Below are 18,465 nucleotides of genomic sequence, written 5' to 3'. Positions count from 1 at the left end.
GTGACACTAATATCTTCAGTAAGACAATATATGTTTGGAGGAATATATTAAGGCAAAAACTGACCAGTTAGCATAATGGTTAATGTCTTCACCTCCCATGTACAAGGCACAAGGTTCAATCCTGACCTATGATCATTGGTTGTTTGTAGTTTGCATGTTCACCCTGTGCCAGTGTGGAATGCAGAAGTCTGGAAGTCATCAAAAGAAAGAAGGAGTGCTGGAAAAAGTGGGAGATAGAAAAGACAATGAATACTGGTTGGCTTACAAAGAGTCTAAGGAAGGAGTTGGAATAGCAAAGAACAGGGCAACAGAGCTTCTGGAAAGTGACTCAGTAGGTGCCATAAAGAAACTATCAGGTTGCAAGACAAAGACAGAAAGATAAAGAAGATAGTCAGACATCCTTCATTAGGGATACCAGCAACAACCTGCTCACCAATCCACAGGATGTCAATGGAAGATGGGAGGAGTATTTCCAGAATGAAGAAAACCTCACAGAAGCTGTACTGCTCTAGATACAGCCTTTGATGACAGAAGAAAAGGAGCCCACTCTAGAAGAAGTAAGAACAGCTCTAAGGATGAAGTCAGGGAAAGCAGCAGTCTCAGATGAGGTCACAGCAGATATGATAAAGATGTTGGATGAAATACAGGAAATGGCTCCTGAGGGTGGCATATCACAGATGACCATAGAATAAGTCTAGTCATGCCAGGTAGTACAGAGGTATCAAACTAGTTCTGGACAGGGTGATTGATAAATGGATACTTAGTGTAATAGAAGTTAAGATGGGAGGTGAGGATTTCGGATTCAGATCAGGATGCAGTGAAACAATTAGTTAAGAAGAAACTAGAAATGAGGAAAGAATCCAACTGGGCATTCCTAGACTTGGAGAAAACATATGACAAGGTCCCAAAAAGCTGATTTGGGTAGTCCTGTGGTGTTTTATAGTCCCACAAACATTGGTAGACTTAGTGCAGGCTATGTGCAAACACCCAATGACTCAAGCACAGTGTTTGGCCTCACAGAGGAGTTCCCAGTGGGTGTTGCTGCTCATACTGGTGAAACATTACATTAGCAAATAGCTCGGAGGGGATAGAGCAACAACATTACTGTATGCAGATGATGTAGCATTACAGCCAGACTTTGAACAAGGACTTCAGTGAAGGATAATGGAATGCAATGCAATACTGAAGTCACATGGGCTATAACATAGCAGAGATAAGAAATGGCAGAAAATCTGGGAAATTAGAAGAAGCTGAGAACTGAGATAGAAGGGAAGATAGTGGGACAGGTTAATGGCTTCAAGTATCTGGGAGGGGTGGTTGAGGAGATGGGAAGTCTGAATGAAGAAATGAAAGCTAGAATCAGAGGGGCTGCAGCTGAATGGCTTAAAACATCAGGTGTAGTGTATGGTAGAAGAATGCCAAGGAAGCTGAAAAGTAAGGTGTGCAAAACATTAGTGCAACCAGTACTACTGCATGGTACAGAAACCTGAGCAATAAAAGTAGAGCAGATGAGGAAGTTAGAGGTGATGGAAAGGATGGGCCTGAGAAAGGTAATAGAATGTACACTGTGGGAAAGACGAAGAAATAAGGACATAAGAGCAGAACTCAAAGTAGCTCCAATTGCAGAAAAGATCAAAGAGAACAGAGAGAACAGATTATGGTGGCTCAGGCACATGTGCAGAAAAGCAAAGGACGATCTAGTGAAGAAATTTGAACAGATAGGAAGAATGAAAGAGGAAACGCGGACATCCAGCAAAGAGGTGGATGAATTGTGTGAAAGAATATCTGTGACGGTCAGACTTGAGTGTCATAGAAGGTAGTAGTGTGGCATTGAATAGAGAGAGAGAGAGAGAGAGAGAGACACCCCAATCCTATGATGATGATACTAAGGCAAAAACAGCATCTAAAGGTCTGATATATTATACATTCCATATTGGAGTCACCAAAAAAGCTCTGTATTTTACAAACTAAGTCTGTGTTTTACAAATTTCAGACCTGCCAGATGTTTTTACTGATGCAGTTATGTGATTACTTCTGTGTATGTGGCTGTGTTAGTCTAGATAGCACCGACTTTCTGTCATGTGAACTATACTATAAAAGTTATACTATAGCAAGGTTCATATGTTAGAAAGGTGCATAACAAGCTTACCTTTTTTTTCTATTTCTGAAAATTAGTCAGCACAAGTCATTCATTCCTGTACTATTAGAAACTGTTATAACAATGTGGCACTCCCTGCTAGTTTATTACAATATAATTGTATTATTTTAAGAAGGCAAAATAATTTATTTTTTCTGCTGACTAACTTATAACATGAGTGATATTACTGTAGCATTATTACAGGTCTAGTATGTCTGACTGAACCCCTTTTATTCTAAATACAGTTGCTTGGTTGGAACTGCACATGAAAGTACAACCTCGACTATTAAAACCACATAAACGCATCTACACATAATTTAAGTCTTTAATACAAATTGCAATTATACCAGCACGACTGAAAAATATTTTTGCAAAGTGGCAAACTCCCATACTGGGGGTGATTCTCCTACCATCCTAATATTATTTCATATTTGTATCCCACTACAACGTTAATTTAAGTTAGAGCAAACTAATAAATAAAAAAGTCTCACTGTTTCATTTATTTACTGCAGTCTCAGAACTAGATTCCAAAATATCTGTCTAGGAATATAGACTGCGTCAAGAATAGTGTAAGAAATCTACTTAGCAGTATGACATGTGAATGAAATTAGCTATAGAATTAGCATATAGGTGAATCCCCTCCAACAAAGGTTGAAGGATAAATTACAATTACATTAGTTGGTGTAATTGCACTGACTAAAATGCATGAGTGCAATAGTCAGATAGTAACTGTATAAAAGAAGCAACAGTCCACTTGGGAAGTGACATGTAACATAGAGATAAGCTGTAGATGCTAAAGAAATGTATGCTGTTCTCATGCACATGAGGTGAGTGCATTAAATAATAGCTGTAGTTACAGTTGTACTTTTCAGTGTACATTCTTAAACTGTGAAGTACATACCAGTATACATCTCTTTATGGATCTATAATGTATGGAATACTGGAATGTTGTGGAATCTAAAAGGTACCACACAGCTTTGGTGAATGCATTAATTACAGGCAGCATTTGCTCTTATTCAATTTACTATACACAGTAAATTGATACGTACATCCATGTACATCTCTCTTCTTATGGAGTTGTTATATGCAAAATTTGACAGTGCCATCTCTTCCACTTTGTTTTCTGTTTTGAGAAATCTGTTGAGCCTGCTGTTTCTGATCTGTGTGGCAGACAGACATTTAAATTGCCCAGGCTGCACACTGACATACATTTTTTCATTGGTTAATTTGTGATACGTAAATATACAGACTATATATATGGCCTTGTCTTTTCTGATAAAGACTCAAGGCCTGCAAAAACTACAAGAACTGTTGGTGTCTACTTGCTGGTGAGAAAATAGTTCTCTTTTTTGATTTGACTTGCTTAAACACTTTTACTTATTCCATTTTGTTTTCTGTTTTGAGAAATCTACTTGGCCTGGTGTTTTTATTCTATGTGGCAGACAGACACTTAAATCACCCTGTCTGCACATTTTACATGCTTTTCCACTAGCTAATATGTTTCTTGAGTAATACTTAAATACTCAGATTATATCTGTGACCTTGTCTTTTCTGATAAGACTCAAGGTATGCAAAATCTGCAACATTGTTTGTTAACCTCTGCTGGTGTGAATAAAAATCCATTTTTTTGTCTGTGAGTTGATAAACTGATTGAGCTGCTTTCCTTGTTACCTGTTCTGTTTTGTCTTCTGTTTAGAGAAATCTGCTTGGTCTGTTTTTCTTCCTTTTTTATTGTATGTGGCAGATAGAGACTTAAACTACCCAGGCTGCACCTTGTCCATGCTTGTTTCATTAATTAATTTGTTTCTTGAGTGATACTAAATACACATAGCATATCTGTGGCTTCATATTTTCTGATAAGACTCAGGGCCTACAAAAACTACAAGCACTGTTGGTGACTGCCTGTTGGTGAGAGAAGAAATCGCCTTTTTGGTGTGAGTACCTTAAAGTGACTGAGCTGTGTTCTGTTTTACCTATTCCATTTTGTTTTCTGTTTTGGGAAATCTGCTTGGTCTATTTTTTCTTCCTATGTGACAGACAGAGACTTAAATACCCAGGCTCACATTTCACATGTTTTTTTTGTATGGTACAGAAACCTTGGCTCCAAACTCAGTGGAGTTGAGGAAGCTAGAGGTGATGGATATGAAGTGCCTGAGAATGGTGGTAGGATGCAGACTGTGGGACAGATGAAGAAATTAGGACAAAACAGAACCCTGTGAAAAGAAAAATTCAATTTAAAATTTATACAAAGAGTTAATAACATAAAAAAAAAATCCCAAACTATCATACTGGCAGTTCTTAACAAAAGGACAGTCATTACAGTTAACAGAAGAAATTAAATCTAACATCCTACTATCAGTTAATTACACCTCTAACACATATTACTGGAAAACATTTAACTGGAAATACTTACACAGAGCATTTTTAACACCAGATATATTTAAGATCAGTTCTACTACAAATGTTTTTTGTTGGAGGTGTGAACAGCCAAATAAAGCAGACTGGATTCATATTTTTTATGAATGTAATAAAATGAAAACATATTGGAATGGAATTAATCCTTTTTTACAAGCTTTATTTAATGAATCCTTTACCTTAACTAAAGCATTGATTATACTAAATGTAAATGAAGGTCCCTACCTGAGTAAGACAAATATGTATTTGTTATGGACAATACTTGCAATATCTAGGAAATGCATAACCAGCGGGTGGAATTCAAATGCACCACCAACCTTGGAAGAATTCTACACTTTACTGAGGACAACTGCATCAATGGAAATAAAAATCAAAGAACTACTAATCTATCCCAGGCCATTGGTAAATAATGCTTGGAAGAAAGTTATATCTTTGTTGGACACTGCAATAATCAATATTGTATCTCTGATAACTGATCTGTTAATTCTATATTTACTAACATACAGTGTATATAGTGAAAGTTAGGCTAATGTAAATATTGTATATAGTTGTTTAAAATGATATTTAAATATATTATGTAAATGTTATTTTTAATTGAAAATAAAATTATTTGAGTAAAAAAAAAAAAACAAACAAAAAAAAAAAAAAAACAACAGAACCCAAAGAGGCTCTAATTGCAGAAATGATCAGAGAACAGATTACTATGGTTCAGGTACATGTGCAGAAAAGCAGAAGTTAATCTGGTGAAGATGATGTGGGAAAGACAGGAAAATGACAACAGGAAATGAGGGCATCTAGCAAAGAGGTGGATGCACTGTGTAAGAGAAGACCTGCGACAGTCAGGCACGAGTGTCGAAGAAGGTAGGAGAGTGACATTGATTTGAAAAGGATGGTTACACTTGATATGACACCCTGGCCCCATGCAGAAAATGGGAAAAGGGGGTTGAGGATGACAATGATGAGGATGAGGGGAGTAGACTTAACAATATTAATTTTTGTAGATGTTGTCTATGGGACAGCGTGTCAAAGACTTTTGATGGGTCAAGGAAAATAGCTGATACTACATTTCCTACATTGAGTTTTTTGCTAATAGTGGAAATTAAGCTAAGCATGACAATAGTAGTGTTGTGGAAGGGAAGGAAAACCATACTAAGTAGGGAACAGGTGAATGTTGTCGGTGATGAAATGAAGTAGGTGGTTTTGAATGCACTTCCCCAGAATATTTGAAAACTGTGATAGTATGGCTATTGGCTTGTAAATGGAGAGGTATGCGGCGTGCCCAACTTTGCCCAAACAGGCTCTTATACAGAGCAAGAACACTGGCTGTCCTGATGGAATGGTTTATTAAGACTTGGACTAAGTGCTAAGCATATATTGCCATTTTAACACATTCTGATTACAAGTGTTTGGGAGTGATTATGTTTTTTTTATTTGAGAAGTACACTTTTTACAGTGGTAGTGAGAACAGATTCTAGGCAGAAAGGTGTCACATTATTTGTTGGTTCTGAGCAGGTTGATGTGTAGTGTGACTTAACAAAGATGCTGCTGAATCTCATTGTAAATGGAGACATCTATACTGAGCCAGAAGATATAGCAAACCTCCTGGCTGATAAATTCAGCTCCAACTTTACCCCTCCCTCCCCCTCAACGTTCCCTCAGAAAATATCATCAAATTTAACTCCCCTACCTCCCTATCACTGGAGAACAGCTCCCTAAAGCTCTTTCTAAGACCAAGAACACTGCATCAATGTGCCCAGACAATATCCCAGGATACCTTCTAATTAGCATGAAACATGACATATCAGGACCTCTGGAATTACTATTTAACTGTAGTCTCCAAACAGGCTTTGTACCTCACGAATGGAGAAAGGCAATAGTCATCCCTCTGCACAAAGGTGGGCCATCTACAGACCATGGAAACTACAGACCCATAAGTCTCACTAGTCTTATATATAAAGCCATGGAAAGAATTATCATGGAGATGATGAATAGAGATATAGTAAACCTCCAGACACTGGACCCGACCCAGTTTGGTTTCATCAAGGGCAGATCATGCCTACTCAGCCTGGTGGACTTCTTTGAGAAAGTCACCAAAGCAATAGATGAGGGCAAAATTGTTCACACTGCCTACCTTGACCTGGCCAAGGCATTTGACATAATACCCCACTCAGATATTATTGACAAACTCAAGAGGTTAGGTACAAATCCGTATGTCAATCAGTGGATAGCTAACTGGTTCACAGACAGGACCCAGGAAGTTAGAATTGGGGAGTCCACCTCTACAAAGAGGCCAGTCACAAATGGAGCCCCTCAGGGATCAGTCCTTGGACTGCTCCTTTTTGGCATTTACTTCTCAGAAGTCAAGGCCAATGTCAACGGTCTCTGGCTGACTAAATCTGCTGGTGACTGCAAATTAGGAGATGTCTTTGAATGTCACACTGACACAGATGTTCTCCAGGAGGGGCTGACACAGACAAAAAAAAACTGGTGTTAGAGCCATGGACTAAAACTAAATGCCAATAAATGCATAATAATATCCTTTGGGAAGTCATCCATCCCTGGCAACTATCATATTGACAACACACCCCTTAGAGTTCACCTAGTAGTCAGGGACTTTGGGACACACCTAGTAACTTAGCCTTTGACCATCATGTGTCTACACTGGTGAGGAAATCATTCCATGTTGCGCAACTTATAAACAAGGGTATGGCATCTAAATCCAAGGAAGTCGTTGTTCCATTGTATTCGGCAGTTCATCAGACCTTTCATTGAGTACAATGCCCTGCTTTCATATGTACCTAACCAGGCATATCCAACAACTGGAACATCCACAGAGGGTCCTCACTAAAAGAATACAGGGTGTAAGTAACATGTCTTGGGCAGCCCGGCTCAAGGCCCTATCCCTGTATTCTGTATCCTACAGGCTTTTGAGGAGAGATCTATGCCTGGCATACAGGGCATTGTCAGACCCCACTCTCATGGACCGGTTACATATCCACAAAAAAAAAAAAAAAAAAAAAAAAAAAAAAACAGCATCAGAATTACCCATTCTAAAGACTTGAACCTTCCCTGTGATATAAATAGGACTGGCTGAAGAGATAGGTATGTATCCCAGAGACTACCCCATCCATGTGAATCAGAGTTCCTCCCTAACCCAGTTGAAGTGCAACTTGGACAATTGCATGCGAAACTGGAAATTCATCCTTGGTTTGGCACCTCTATCTCAAAGGGATACAGGTAATCTTTAAATGGTTCATCTTCTATATCTCAAATGGACAAAGGTAACCTGTAAATGGTTCATCTCCCAGCTTGCACTTATCAAGGGTATCAGAACATGTCAGAGATTTAGGATGTATGGCTAGGCTTAAAAAGGCCCTTGTGGTCATTAGCCTAGAAAACACCTATGAACCTATAAAGTTATTTTTTTTTGGCGGTGGAAGGGTTTGGTTGAGAGCTATGACCAGAGGGTAGGATATGGTTGATGTATTACTGAAAAGCTTAGGAATTCTTATGATTTATATTCTGAGACTTTATGTAGAATGCTTGCTTACCTGGGCTTATCTCGGCATTAGTGAGATACCCGATATATCCAAGGCAATTTTTATGTTTGGAGATTTGTTTTAATTATGTTGTGCTGGTTCCTGCGGTACTGAAGGAAAATGGTGGGGGGGGATATGCCTATATGTTTGATTTAGCTGATGCAAATGGATTCAGCATATATTAAATTCTGAAGGGCTTGGAGCTAAGTTTGTTGTTTCAATTCTTTGCAGTTGCTGTGCTTCTTTCCTTTCTAGTTTTGTGCAGTGACACTGGGTTGCCTTATACCTGGTCCCTATTCCTTGCAAGGTCGATTTCTTGGAGTCACAGGGGACTGCTTTCTGTCAATGGTGTCAGACATCAGTGTTTCATACTTTATTGTTCAAATAATGCATGCCTATGCAGACCTTTTGGGCTATTGATGTTTCATGTCTTGGGGAGAGATTGGAACTTCATCTTACCCCTGTGGCGCAAGTGTCGGAAGCTATGGAGTGGTGACCCTTGGTTGAAGATTCTGCCATAATTTCAGCAGCTTCTGCTGCTGATTCTACCTAATAAGATTCTCATAAATTAGAGCAGCAAGCATTTCAGTGACTAGTTTTCCTGCAGTGTGCATTAAATTAGCACCAACTTTGGCTTTCTAGGAAAAGGTGACTGGAGAAGTTTGGAACAAATACATATGACAATAAAGTAGTGAGTTTTGTTAACATAATTAAAGTGCTCATCAAAAATCAAACATGTAAAACATGGCAGTTATTAACATATCTTCTACAGAGTTGGAAGCATGAACTTAGAAGTAAGTCAGTGTGACTGTGGTATGATCAGAAACTTTGTAAATTAAGGGCAGTCAACAAGACATAAACAATGCAGGAACACCATGCTGATACCAGACTGCGATTCATAACTGATACACCAAAGCTGGTTTCAAATCAAAGGCTTGTTGGGATTTAGCTACAGGAAAGTGTGCCTGGCCATCTTGTAGATTTGCCAATATCTCCTCTCACTACAGAGTGGGACATCCTGCTGCCATGCTATTGACCAAAAAGGTTTCCAATGTGTAGAGGTTTGCTTGTGGATTAGATTTGAAACCACTGAACTCCTTGGCAGACCAGCTTCGGAGATACAAATGTTGTTTGGGCAGAATCAGTAATGTGGCTGCTGAATTATTGTGAGTTACTACTCACTCAGCGTAAATTAATAATGTGAGTTCCTCGTTGAGGGTATTGCACTTAATAAACAGAACATTTATTGCCAGTCTAGGCACCAATTACTTCATATTTTGCTCTTCTAATTTACTTTATCTGTACAGCACACAGGTTTACAGTCTGTCAGTAATGGCAGGCTTTAGAGTTTCATACTGACACTTGTCTGGAAGATGCATGATATTTTGTGATCGGTTGTCGATTGACCCTGCAGGGTGAATAGGAGTGCTGTATGATGATTGCTCCTGTTTCTGTGCCTTTCTACACTCATTATTTTTGTATTTGTCCTAAGTTCTTCAGCAAATAAGTTGACCAATCAGGAGAAAATGGGGTAGTCATTTGTTTTATTTCTGGTACTTGATTGGGTATGCCCCTGTTTCTGAGCTTCGTCTACCCTTTGATTTTGAATTTGCTGGAGGTTTCCATGAACAAAGCAGGGACATGGGGTATCCGATCATTTGCAGAAGAGTGTTATTTTTGAAACTGGGTGTGCTGCCTGGTTTGGGCTTAGGGGTTTGCTGTGCTTTGGCCTTGTGATTTTGATACCATTTCCTTTGTTTTTGTAATGTTTGGTGGGTCACTGGAAATTATGATCTCCCAATAATGTCATTCACTGATGTTTGTTATTGTAGTTGGTGATTTAGGGTACCGTTTGTTTGTTGTTTCAATTCTTTGCAGTTGCTGTGCTTCTTTCCTTTCTAGTTTTGTGCAGTGACACTGGGTTGCCTTATACCTGGTCCCTATTCCTTGCAAGGTCGATTTCTTGGAGTCACAGGGGACTGCTTTCTGTCAATAATGTCAGACACCAGTGTTTCATACTTTATTGTTCAAATAATGCATGCCTATGCAGACCTTTTGGGCTATTGATGTTTCATGTCTTGGGGAGAGATTGGAACTTCATCTTACCCCTGTGGCGCAAGTGTCGGAAGCTATGGAGTGGTGACCCTTGGTTGAAGATTCTGCCATAATTTCAGCAGCTTCTGCTGCTGATTCTACCTAATGAGATTCTCATGAATTAGAGCAGCAAGCATTTCAGTGACTAGTTTTCCTGCAATGTGCATTAAATTGTCAATAAAAAAGCAGAAATATAATTTATATGAATCACTATAATGTATAGCAGTTAATAAATTAGACAAATCAATTTAATAGTTATATAGACTTCTTCATATTCCTTATGGTATTTTGAGTACTTCAATCAGTGTGTCCCATCTTCTTTACTTAGAAAAGAAAAGACGGTTTAAGTAATTAATTAGGTCCAAGGCTATAGGTTACAATGAGCATCCTATCCTGTGTAGCTTAAATGGTATGTTTGGTAGTTTGCTAGCTTTTAGTGCTTTATTTAGTATTTGTTTACACTACGCTGTACTAATGAAAAAAGAGAAATAGCAGAATAGAGGTTTCAGTCCTGTATATACCTTAGGTGATAGGAACTATGTGGTGTCTTCACAGCAAGTTAATTTTTAATGAGAAAAAATGAAATAGGAGAATCAATGAGCTGAGGACATCTGTTGTGAAGTATGGTAAGTATAGGTATTTAATTCTGTGTTTTCCTCACCCCCTTTTTTATTCTTATTCATCTTATTCTTCTCTTTCCTTCTTCCAGAGGTTCCAGTTGATGACTTGGAGGAGGTCATAAATCGGAGAAGGGAAACTGCCTCCCGCAGAGTTGCTTTTTATGAAGAAATCATACCCGATAGAGGCCATCAGCAAGAAAGTTTAGTTCAGAGCCAGTCTAAGAGGAGTCAGGGTTATATAAATGAAACAAAGAAGCAGTACAGTGAGCCGACACAAAAAAAGGGAACACGCAAATCTCCTAAAGATGTACCTCAGTCTTGGGAGGAAGAAAAGCCCACGGAATGGCATAGAGGTATGTATTACTAGCTGGATTGTTTAAATGAAAGCAATTTAGAGAGTCAGTCACTACCTAAATATCTGAGCAGTTTATAGAAGCCCTTCCTCAAGAGGGGTGATCCAGATTTAAGCTTTCTGTTTTTACATTTTATCGACCATTTCCTTAAGAAAACAATCAAAAGAACATCATTGTAAATAGTAGATAAACAGTAACTGATTAGTAAACTATTAACATCAATACTAAAATATTACATATATACTTAGGATAACAGACAAAGGACAACAGCAGTGCGAACAGTCATCAAACAATAAATAGCATAACAAACTATTAACATGAATATTAAGTATAAGCATTTTAAGCCAAGTAAAAATTGAAGAATATATTGAGCTTTAAATTCATCTACAGTATACAAAAACAGCAAATGGAAAGTGGAGAGTGGTAGAACCAAAGGCCTTACAATCAAAAATGCAGAAAGATGGTTCCTAGGAAAGAGAAGTAGGAGTTAATGATCTAGATGTTTTCAGTTGGTTATAGTGAAGTGGTTCCTATGCTCAACATACAGTCTTTTTTTGCCAGTGATAAGATTGTAGACACTGCTAATCCCATTGGTTTGCAATTTTCCCAATTCCCATTAAACTGACAGCAGTTAGATGGGGGATATTGGAGTTGAAAGTTCCACTGACAACACATATTGGTTAAACAATGCACTAGGCAGTAGTGTCAGCATGTCTGAAGTGACCATTATGGCCCATATCCTGGCTAACATTATAAAGAAAATTTGGAATGAGAAATACAGTGATGCATTTGAGTTAGCTGACGCAAGTGGGGTTCAGCATATCTAAGACACTAGGGGGCACTGTCCAAAAGATCTAGCATTGGCCTTAGTAGTCTTTGCAGGAGACAATTGAATAAGTGAAATAGGAAGACCTGGCACACTTGATACTGAGCTGCATTTACAATATGTTGGTGGTCACTGAAAAGGAAGCACATTAGGCATTATCATTATTGACAGATTTTATAACACTTTGGAAGGGGCAATGTACCAGGGTTGGGTTAGAATGACTTTGGTATGATCAGAAATTTTGCAAGCTAAAGGTGGTTAACAAGGCTTTGAGATGAGAGTATCACCATGGTGATAAATACTTGGGGCAGGGTCTGTTCAGTAAAGCAGAGTCTTCTCTGTTGAGGGGGACTCAAGGCCTCCAAAATCTATGAGCACTGTTGGTGACTCTCTGTTTCTGAGAAAAGACATTTCTTTTTTGTTTTAAGTAGCTTTAACTAATTGAACTATGTTCTTTTTTACCTATTTCATTTTGTTTTCTGTTTTGAGAAATCAGCTTGCACTGTTTTTTCTTTCTATGTGGCAGATAGACACTCAAATTGCCCAGGCTGCACATTTCACATGCTTTTCTTTTTTTGCATGGTCCAGAAGCCAGGGCAGTGAACACAGAGCACTTGAGGAAGCTATAGGTGATGGATATGAAGTGCCTGAGAAGGACTGTAGGATGCACACTGTGGGACAGATGAATAAATGTGAACAAAACAGCAGAACCTAAATTAGCTCCAATTGCAGAAAAGGTCAAAGAGAACAGATTACAGTGATTCAGGTACATGTGCAGAAAAGCAGGAGATAATCTGTGAAGGTGACTTGGAACAGACAGGAAAAAGGTAAGAGGAAATGAGGACATCCAGCAAAGAGTTGGATGCATTGTTATCAGAAGACCTGCGACAGTCAGACATGAGAGACTCATAAGGTAGGAGAGTGACATGGATTTGAAAAAGTATGATGACATTTGATGACACCCTGACCCCATGCAGAAAATGGGGAAAAGGGGTTTGATGATGGTGATGATGATGAGGATGAGTGGAGTAGACCTATCAATGTTAATTTTTGTCAAGGTTGTCCATGGGACAAAAGTGTCAAAGACTTTTGACGGGTCATGGAAAATAGCTGATACTGCATTCCCCACATTGTGTTTTATGCTAATGGTTGTTATGAAGCTAAGCAGGGTGGTAGTAGTTTTGCAGAAGGGAAAGAAATCGTATTAAGTAGGGAGCGGGTGAATGTTGTTGGTGAAGAAATGGAGAAGGTGGATTTAACTGGACTTTTCCAGAATTTTTGAAAACTGTGATAGAATGGCTGTTGGCTCATAAATGGGGAGGTATGTGGAGTGTCAAACTTTGTCCAAACATAGAATCTACGATTTCTTCTATAGAGCAAGAACATTGGCTTCCTTGATGGAATGTTTTATTAAGACTGGGATTATTAATGCTGGGGCATATGTTGCCATTTTAACACATTATGATTACAAGTGATTGGGAGCAATTATCGTTGTTTGTTTAACTTGAGATGTAGTTTTCTTTTTTTACAGAGGCAGTGAGAACAGGTTCTAGGCAGAAAGGTGTCAAATTATGTGTTGGTTCTGAGCAAGGTGATATGCAGTGTCAGTTAACAGAGATGCTACAGATTCTATAAAATTATTGAAAGCATCAGTAGTTGTCTGATGTTTTTTTTTTTTTTGGCTGTGAAAGTGGTTGGTTGAGAGATTTGACCAGGGGTAGAATATGGCTGATGTAATACTAAAAGGCTTTGGAATTGTTATGATTCATATTCTGAGACTTTGTGTAGAATGCTTGTTTGCCTGGGCTTATCTTGGTGTTAGTGAGACATCTGGTATATCACAGGTGATATTATAATTAGAGATTTGTGTTTGTTTTTCTGTGTCAGTTCCTGCTGCACTTAAGGACAATGGTGGGGAGAATATGCCTAAGTGTTTGATTGAACTGATGCACATGGATTTCAACATTTCTTAAATTCTGAAGGGCTTGGAGCTAAACAATGAGGACATGCTTTAGCTTTCCTAAGAAAAGATGACTGGAAAAATTTAGAACAAATAGATAGGACAATAAAGTAGTGGGTTTTGTTAACATAACGGAAGTCGTCGTCAAAAATAAACACATCAAACATTACTGCTATTAACATATCTTCTAACAGAGTTGGAAGCTCGGCCTTAGAAGTGAGTCAGTGTGACTGTGGTATGATCAGATATTTTGGAAATTAAGGGCAGTCAACAAGACATCAACAATGCAGGAACACCATGCTGATACCAGATTGGGAGTCATAACAGATACACCAAAGCTGGTTTCAAATCAAAGGCTTGTTGGGCTTTAACTACAGGCAAGTGTGCCTGGCCATCTTGGAGATTTGCCAGTATCTGCTCTCACTACAGAGTGGGACACCCAACTGCCATACTATGGGCCAAAGAGGTTTCCAATGTGTGGAGGTTTGCTTCTGGATTAGACTTGAAACCACTGAACTCCTTGGCAGTCCAGCTTTGGAGATACAAATTTTTTTTGGGCAGGATCAGTAATGTGGCTGCTGAATTACTGTGATTTACTATTCACTCAGTGTACATTAATAATGTGAGTTCCTCGGTGAGGGTATTGCACTTAATAAACAGAACATTTATTACCAGTCTAGGCACAAATTTACTTCATATTTTGCTCTGTCTCCTAATTTACTTTATCTGTACAGCACAGAGGTTTACAGTCAGTCAGTAATGGCAGGCTTTAGAGTTTTATACTGATAGTTGTCTGGAAGATGCATGTTTTTGTGATCGGTTGTCGATTGACCCTGCAGGGTGAATAGGAGTGCTGTTTGATGATTGCTCCTGTTTCTGTGCCTTTCTACACTCATTATTTTTGTAAATGTCTTAAATTCTTGTGGTAGTCACTTGTTTCTTTTCTGGTTTGTAATACTTGATAAGGTATGCCTCTGTTTCTGAGCTTTGTCCACCCTTTGATTCTGAAATCTCTGGAGATTTCAGTGAACAAAATCGGGAGTGTGGGATATCCAATCATTTAAAGAAGAGTCCTGTTTTCAAAACTGGGTGTCCTGCTTAGTTTTCTGGGATTAGGGGTTTGTTCTACTTTGGTCTTGTGATTTTGATACTTTTTCCTTTGTTTTTTGTAATGCCTGCTGGGTCACTAGAAATTATGATCTCTCAATGATGTCATCCACTACAGTTTGTAATTGTAGTTGGTGATATAGGGTGCCATTTGTTTGTTATTTCAATTTTTGTAGTTGCTATGCCTATTTACTTTCCCTGATTTGATTTTGAGATTGGAACTTCATCTTACCCCTGTGACACAAATGTCAGAAGCTGTGGAGTGGTGACCCTTGGTTGAAGAGTCTGACATAATTTCAGCAGCTTCTGCTGCTGATTCTACCTAATGAGATTCTCATGAATCAGAGCAGCAAGCATTTCAGTCACTCATTTTCCTGCAATGTGCATTTCATTGTCAATAAAGAAGTAGACTTATATAAAGGCACCTATAATTAAAATAGTGATGAAATGGATAAATCTTACAATTGGAAACAGTTACACTCCATTAAACTAATGAATGAAAATTGTTTGTCAAAAAATGCTTTGGTAACTGACAAAGATAACAAGATATGGCACTATATGTTTAAATTTACAATATAGTAGTAGTCACTGGGTGAGTTCAACATAGACTGGCTTACCTGCAATTCCCTGAACCCTACTAACCACTTAAATCTCTTTGGATTCACTCAACTAATAACCACTCCTACTAGAATCCACAAACCTAACAGGAAAGAATCTACTCTTGACTGGATCCTTATTAATAACCACCCTAGCAATTATACTCCAGGAACTCTTCCTAACAATATCAGTGACCATATGCTCACTTACATAATCAGACAAAAACTTCATATCCCAACTACTCATAATCTGAAAACCTCCCGCTCAAAAAAATTCTTTAACCCAGATAGTTTCCTTAACGAATTGAAAGCATGTGACTGGTCACCACTGACCCATCTTATAGGTTCATAGGTTCATAGGTTTATACTAGGCTATCTGCCCTAAGGCATTTATAAGCCTAGCCCAAATTTTTGTGGCTTACGCCACCCCTTATATGAAAAAATACTGTGCCCATTAGTTTGTTGTGCCTCTGTCCAGCAGTGACACAGAGATGATTCCCGTGGTAAACCTACGATCTCCCATCCACAGGTCTAGATTTCTCTTGAACAGAGTCAGTGAGGTGCTCTGCCTCACATGGACCGGGATTTTATTCCACAGCATAGGGAGTCTCTGAGTGATAAATCTATCCCTCCAGCACGTCCTATTTATATCCGTGCTAAGGTTTAAGTCGCTTGCTCTAGTGGTTTTGGTGGATTTGGATTTTTGAGGTGGAGCATGTCCATTAATTCGGGTTGGACATGGCCTTGTATGTCAGGCACATGTCACCTCTGAGCAGACGGTATGTGACTGAATAGAGCTGGAGTTTCTTCAATCTGGCAGCATATGACAGATTTTGGAGTCCCTTTATCCTTTTGGTGAGGAACTTTTGGGGTCTCTCCAATTGCTGCAGATGTCGGGTGAGATACATCCCGAATGGGGCATTGTACTCGATCATTGGTCTGATAAGTGAAGAGTACAGGGGAACAATGACCTCACTAGATCTGGATGTGAATCCCTTCATGATCAGGTGGGCAATGTAGAAGGTCTTTCTAACCACTTTAGCAACGTGAGTGTCATAAGAAAGGCCACTGTCAACCTGGGTCTCCAGGTCCCTGATAACCTCTTCTGTGCTTAGTGGATTGCCACCTATATGGTAGCTTGGGGTTACCTTGTTTTTCCCGAAGGGTATGACTATACATTTTTTGGCGTTTAACTTCAGGCCATGGCTCTGGCACCAGCTATCTGTTTCCGTGAGTCCCTTCTGAAGGATATCCGTGTCCGATGCACTTTCCACTATGGCGCCCAGTTTGCAGTCGTCTGCAAACTTTGTCAGCCAAAGTCCTCCCATGTTGGCCTGTACTTCTGAGAAGTAGATGCCAAACAATAGGGGGCCAAGGACCGAGCCCTGTGGGACACCACTTGTGACCGGCTTGGAGTCTGACATAGCGCCAGCAACTCTAATCCTGTGGGTTCTGTCCTTAAGCCAGTTTGCAACCCATCTTGTGACATATGGGTTTACATTTAAGCTGGTAAGTTTTTCTACAATACCCGAGTGGGGTATTGTGTCGAAAGCCTTTGCAAGGTCAAGGTAGGCTGTATGGACTGCCTTTCCCTCATCAATGGCCTTGGTGACTGTTTCGAAGAAGTCGACCAAGTTCAAAAGGCATGATCTTCCCTTGACAAAGCCAAACTGGGTCGGGTCCAATGTCTGCAAGTCCCCTATATCTTTGTTTATGAGCTCCATTATGATCCTCTCCATAGCTTTGCAGACTAGACTTGATAAGCTTATGGGGTGGTAATTACCAGGGTCCGTAGAGGCGCCGCCTTTGTGGAGTGGGACCACAGTTGCCATACGCCACTCCTTGGGCACGTATCCTGTGGTAAGGCTGAGATTAAACAGCTGCCTTATGTGCGGGTTTAATTCCTCATTTAGCTCGTGTAGCACACAGCCGGGGACACCATCCGGTCCCATTGATGCTGTGTTTTTAGCTTTAGAGAGAGCAGCTTTCACCTGCGCATTTGAGATGTCCGGGAGGCTACACTCGGCTGGGATAGTTATCTCTCCTTTAGGGGAGAGGGGTGAAGTTTGCACTGAACCTGTCTGCCAGTATGTTGGCAATGTCTGTGGGTTCAGTGATTTTTGTATCATTTTGGACTAAATCTGAGCATATCTGGGAGTTTCCACCCAGGTTTCTAACATAGCTGAAAAAGGCCTTATGATTGTCCTTTGAATCCATGGCAATTTTTCTCTCAAAATTGGCCTTAGTTGATTTTATGAGTGCTCGTATTTTACTAATAATGATCAGGGGTGACTTCCCTTTTATGGATTTTGTTCTATCATGTAATAGCTTTCTCCTCTTATTGTAAAGTTTGTTAATGGCTGGGGTCCACCAGACTGGACGTTTGCCCTTTGTGGAAAGAGTCTTGGTTTTATTTGGGATTGCCTGATCCATGCAGTCCTGGAGGTGTTCATAGAAGGCATTTGTAAGGGCTTCCGCAGCTTGGGTTGTGGTTTCCACTGGTTCAGGGGCCTTGAAGGATACCACACCAGTCTTGAGTAGTGTGAAGTTTGCTTTAGAGAAGTTCTTCACTATGGTCTTTTGTTTGGGGTGGGGCGGGATGTGGATTTCCAGTGAGATTAGTTTATGATCAGATCTCACCAATGAGGGATATACTTCGGTGTGGAGCATTTTGTCCCCGTGTTTGTGACAATGAGATCTAGTATATTTTCTCCTCTCGTGGGAACAGTGACTAGCTGTTCCATGGCATTTGAATTTATGAACTCCAGGAACCATTGGGCTAGAAAGTTAGGGCTTGAGTAATGTTCCCAGTCTATAT

General features: G+C 39.5%; 1 protein-coding gene across 1 annotated transcript in view; it reads left to right on the top strand.

The window, feature by feature from the left end:
* The window catches only part of LOC122798663 (neurofilament medium polypeptide-like), a 199,790-nt gene that overhangs the window by 48,176 nt on the left and 133,149 nt on the right, over nt 1-18,465 (top strand). Inside the window, exon 2 of the mRNA XM_044067749.1 lies at nt 10,895-11,158. Within this exon, the coding sequence (XP_043923684.1) occupies nt 10,895-11,158 (264 nt within the window). The remainder of the gene's footprint in view (nt 1-10,894; nt 11,159-18,465) is intronic.

The sequence above is a fragment of the Protopterus annectens genome, chromosome 3.part1 (genome assembly GCF_019279795.1).
Source record: "Protopterus annectens isolate FY-2018-M chromosome 3.part1, PAN1.0, whole genome shotgun sequence".
In the NCBI taxonomy this organism is placed as follows: domain Eukaryota; kingdom Metazoa; phylum Chordata; order Ceratodontiformes; family Protopteridae; genus Protopterus; species Protopterus annectens.
Note: the sequence above shows the minus strand (reverse complement) of the source record. Positions and strands in the feature narration are given on the sequence as shown.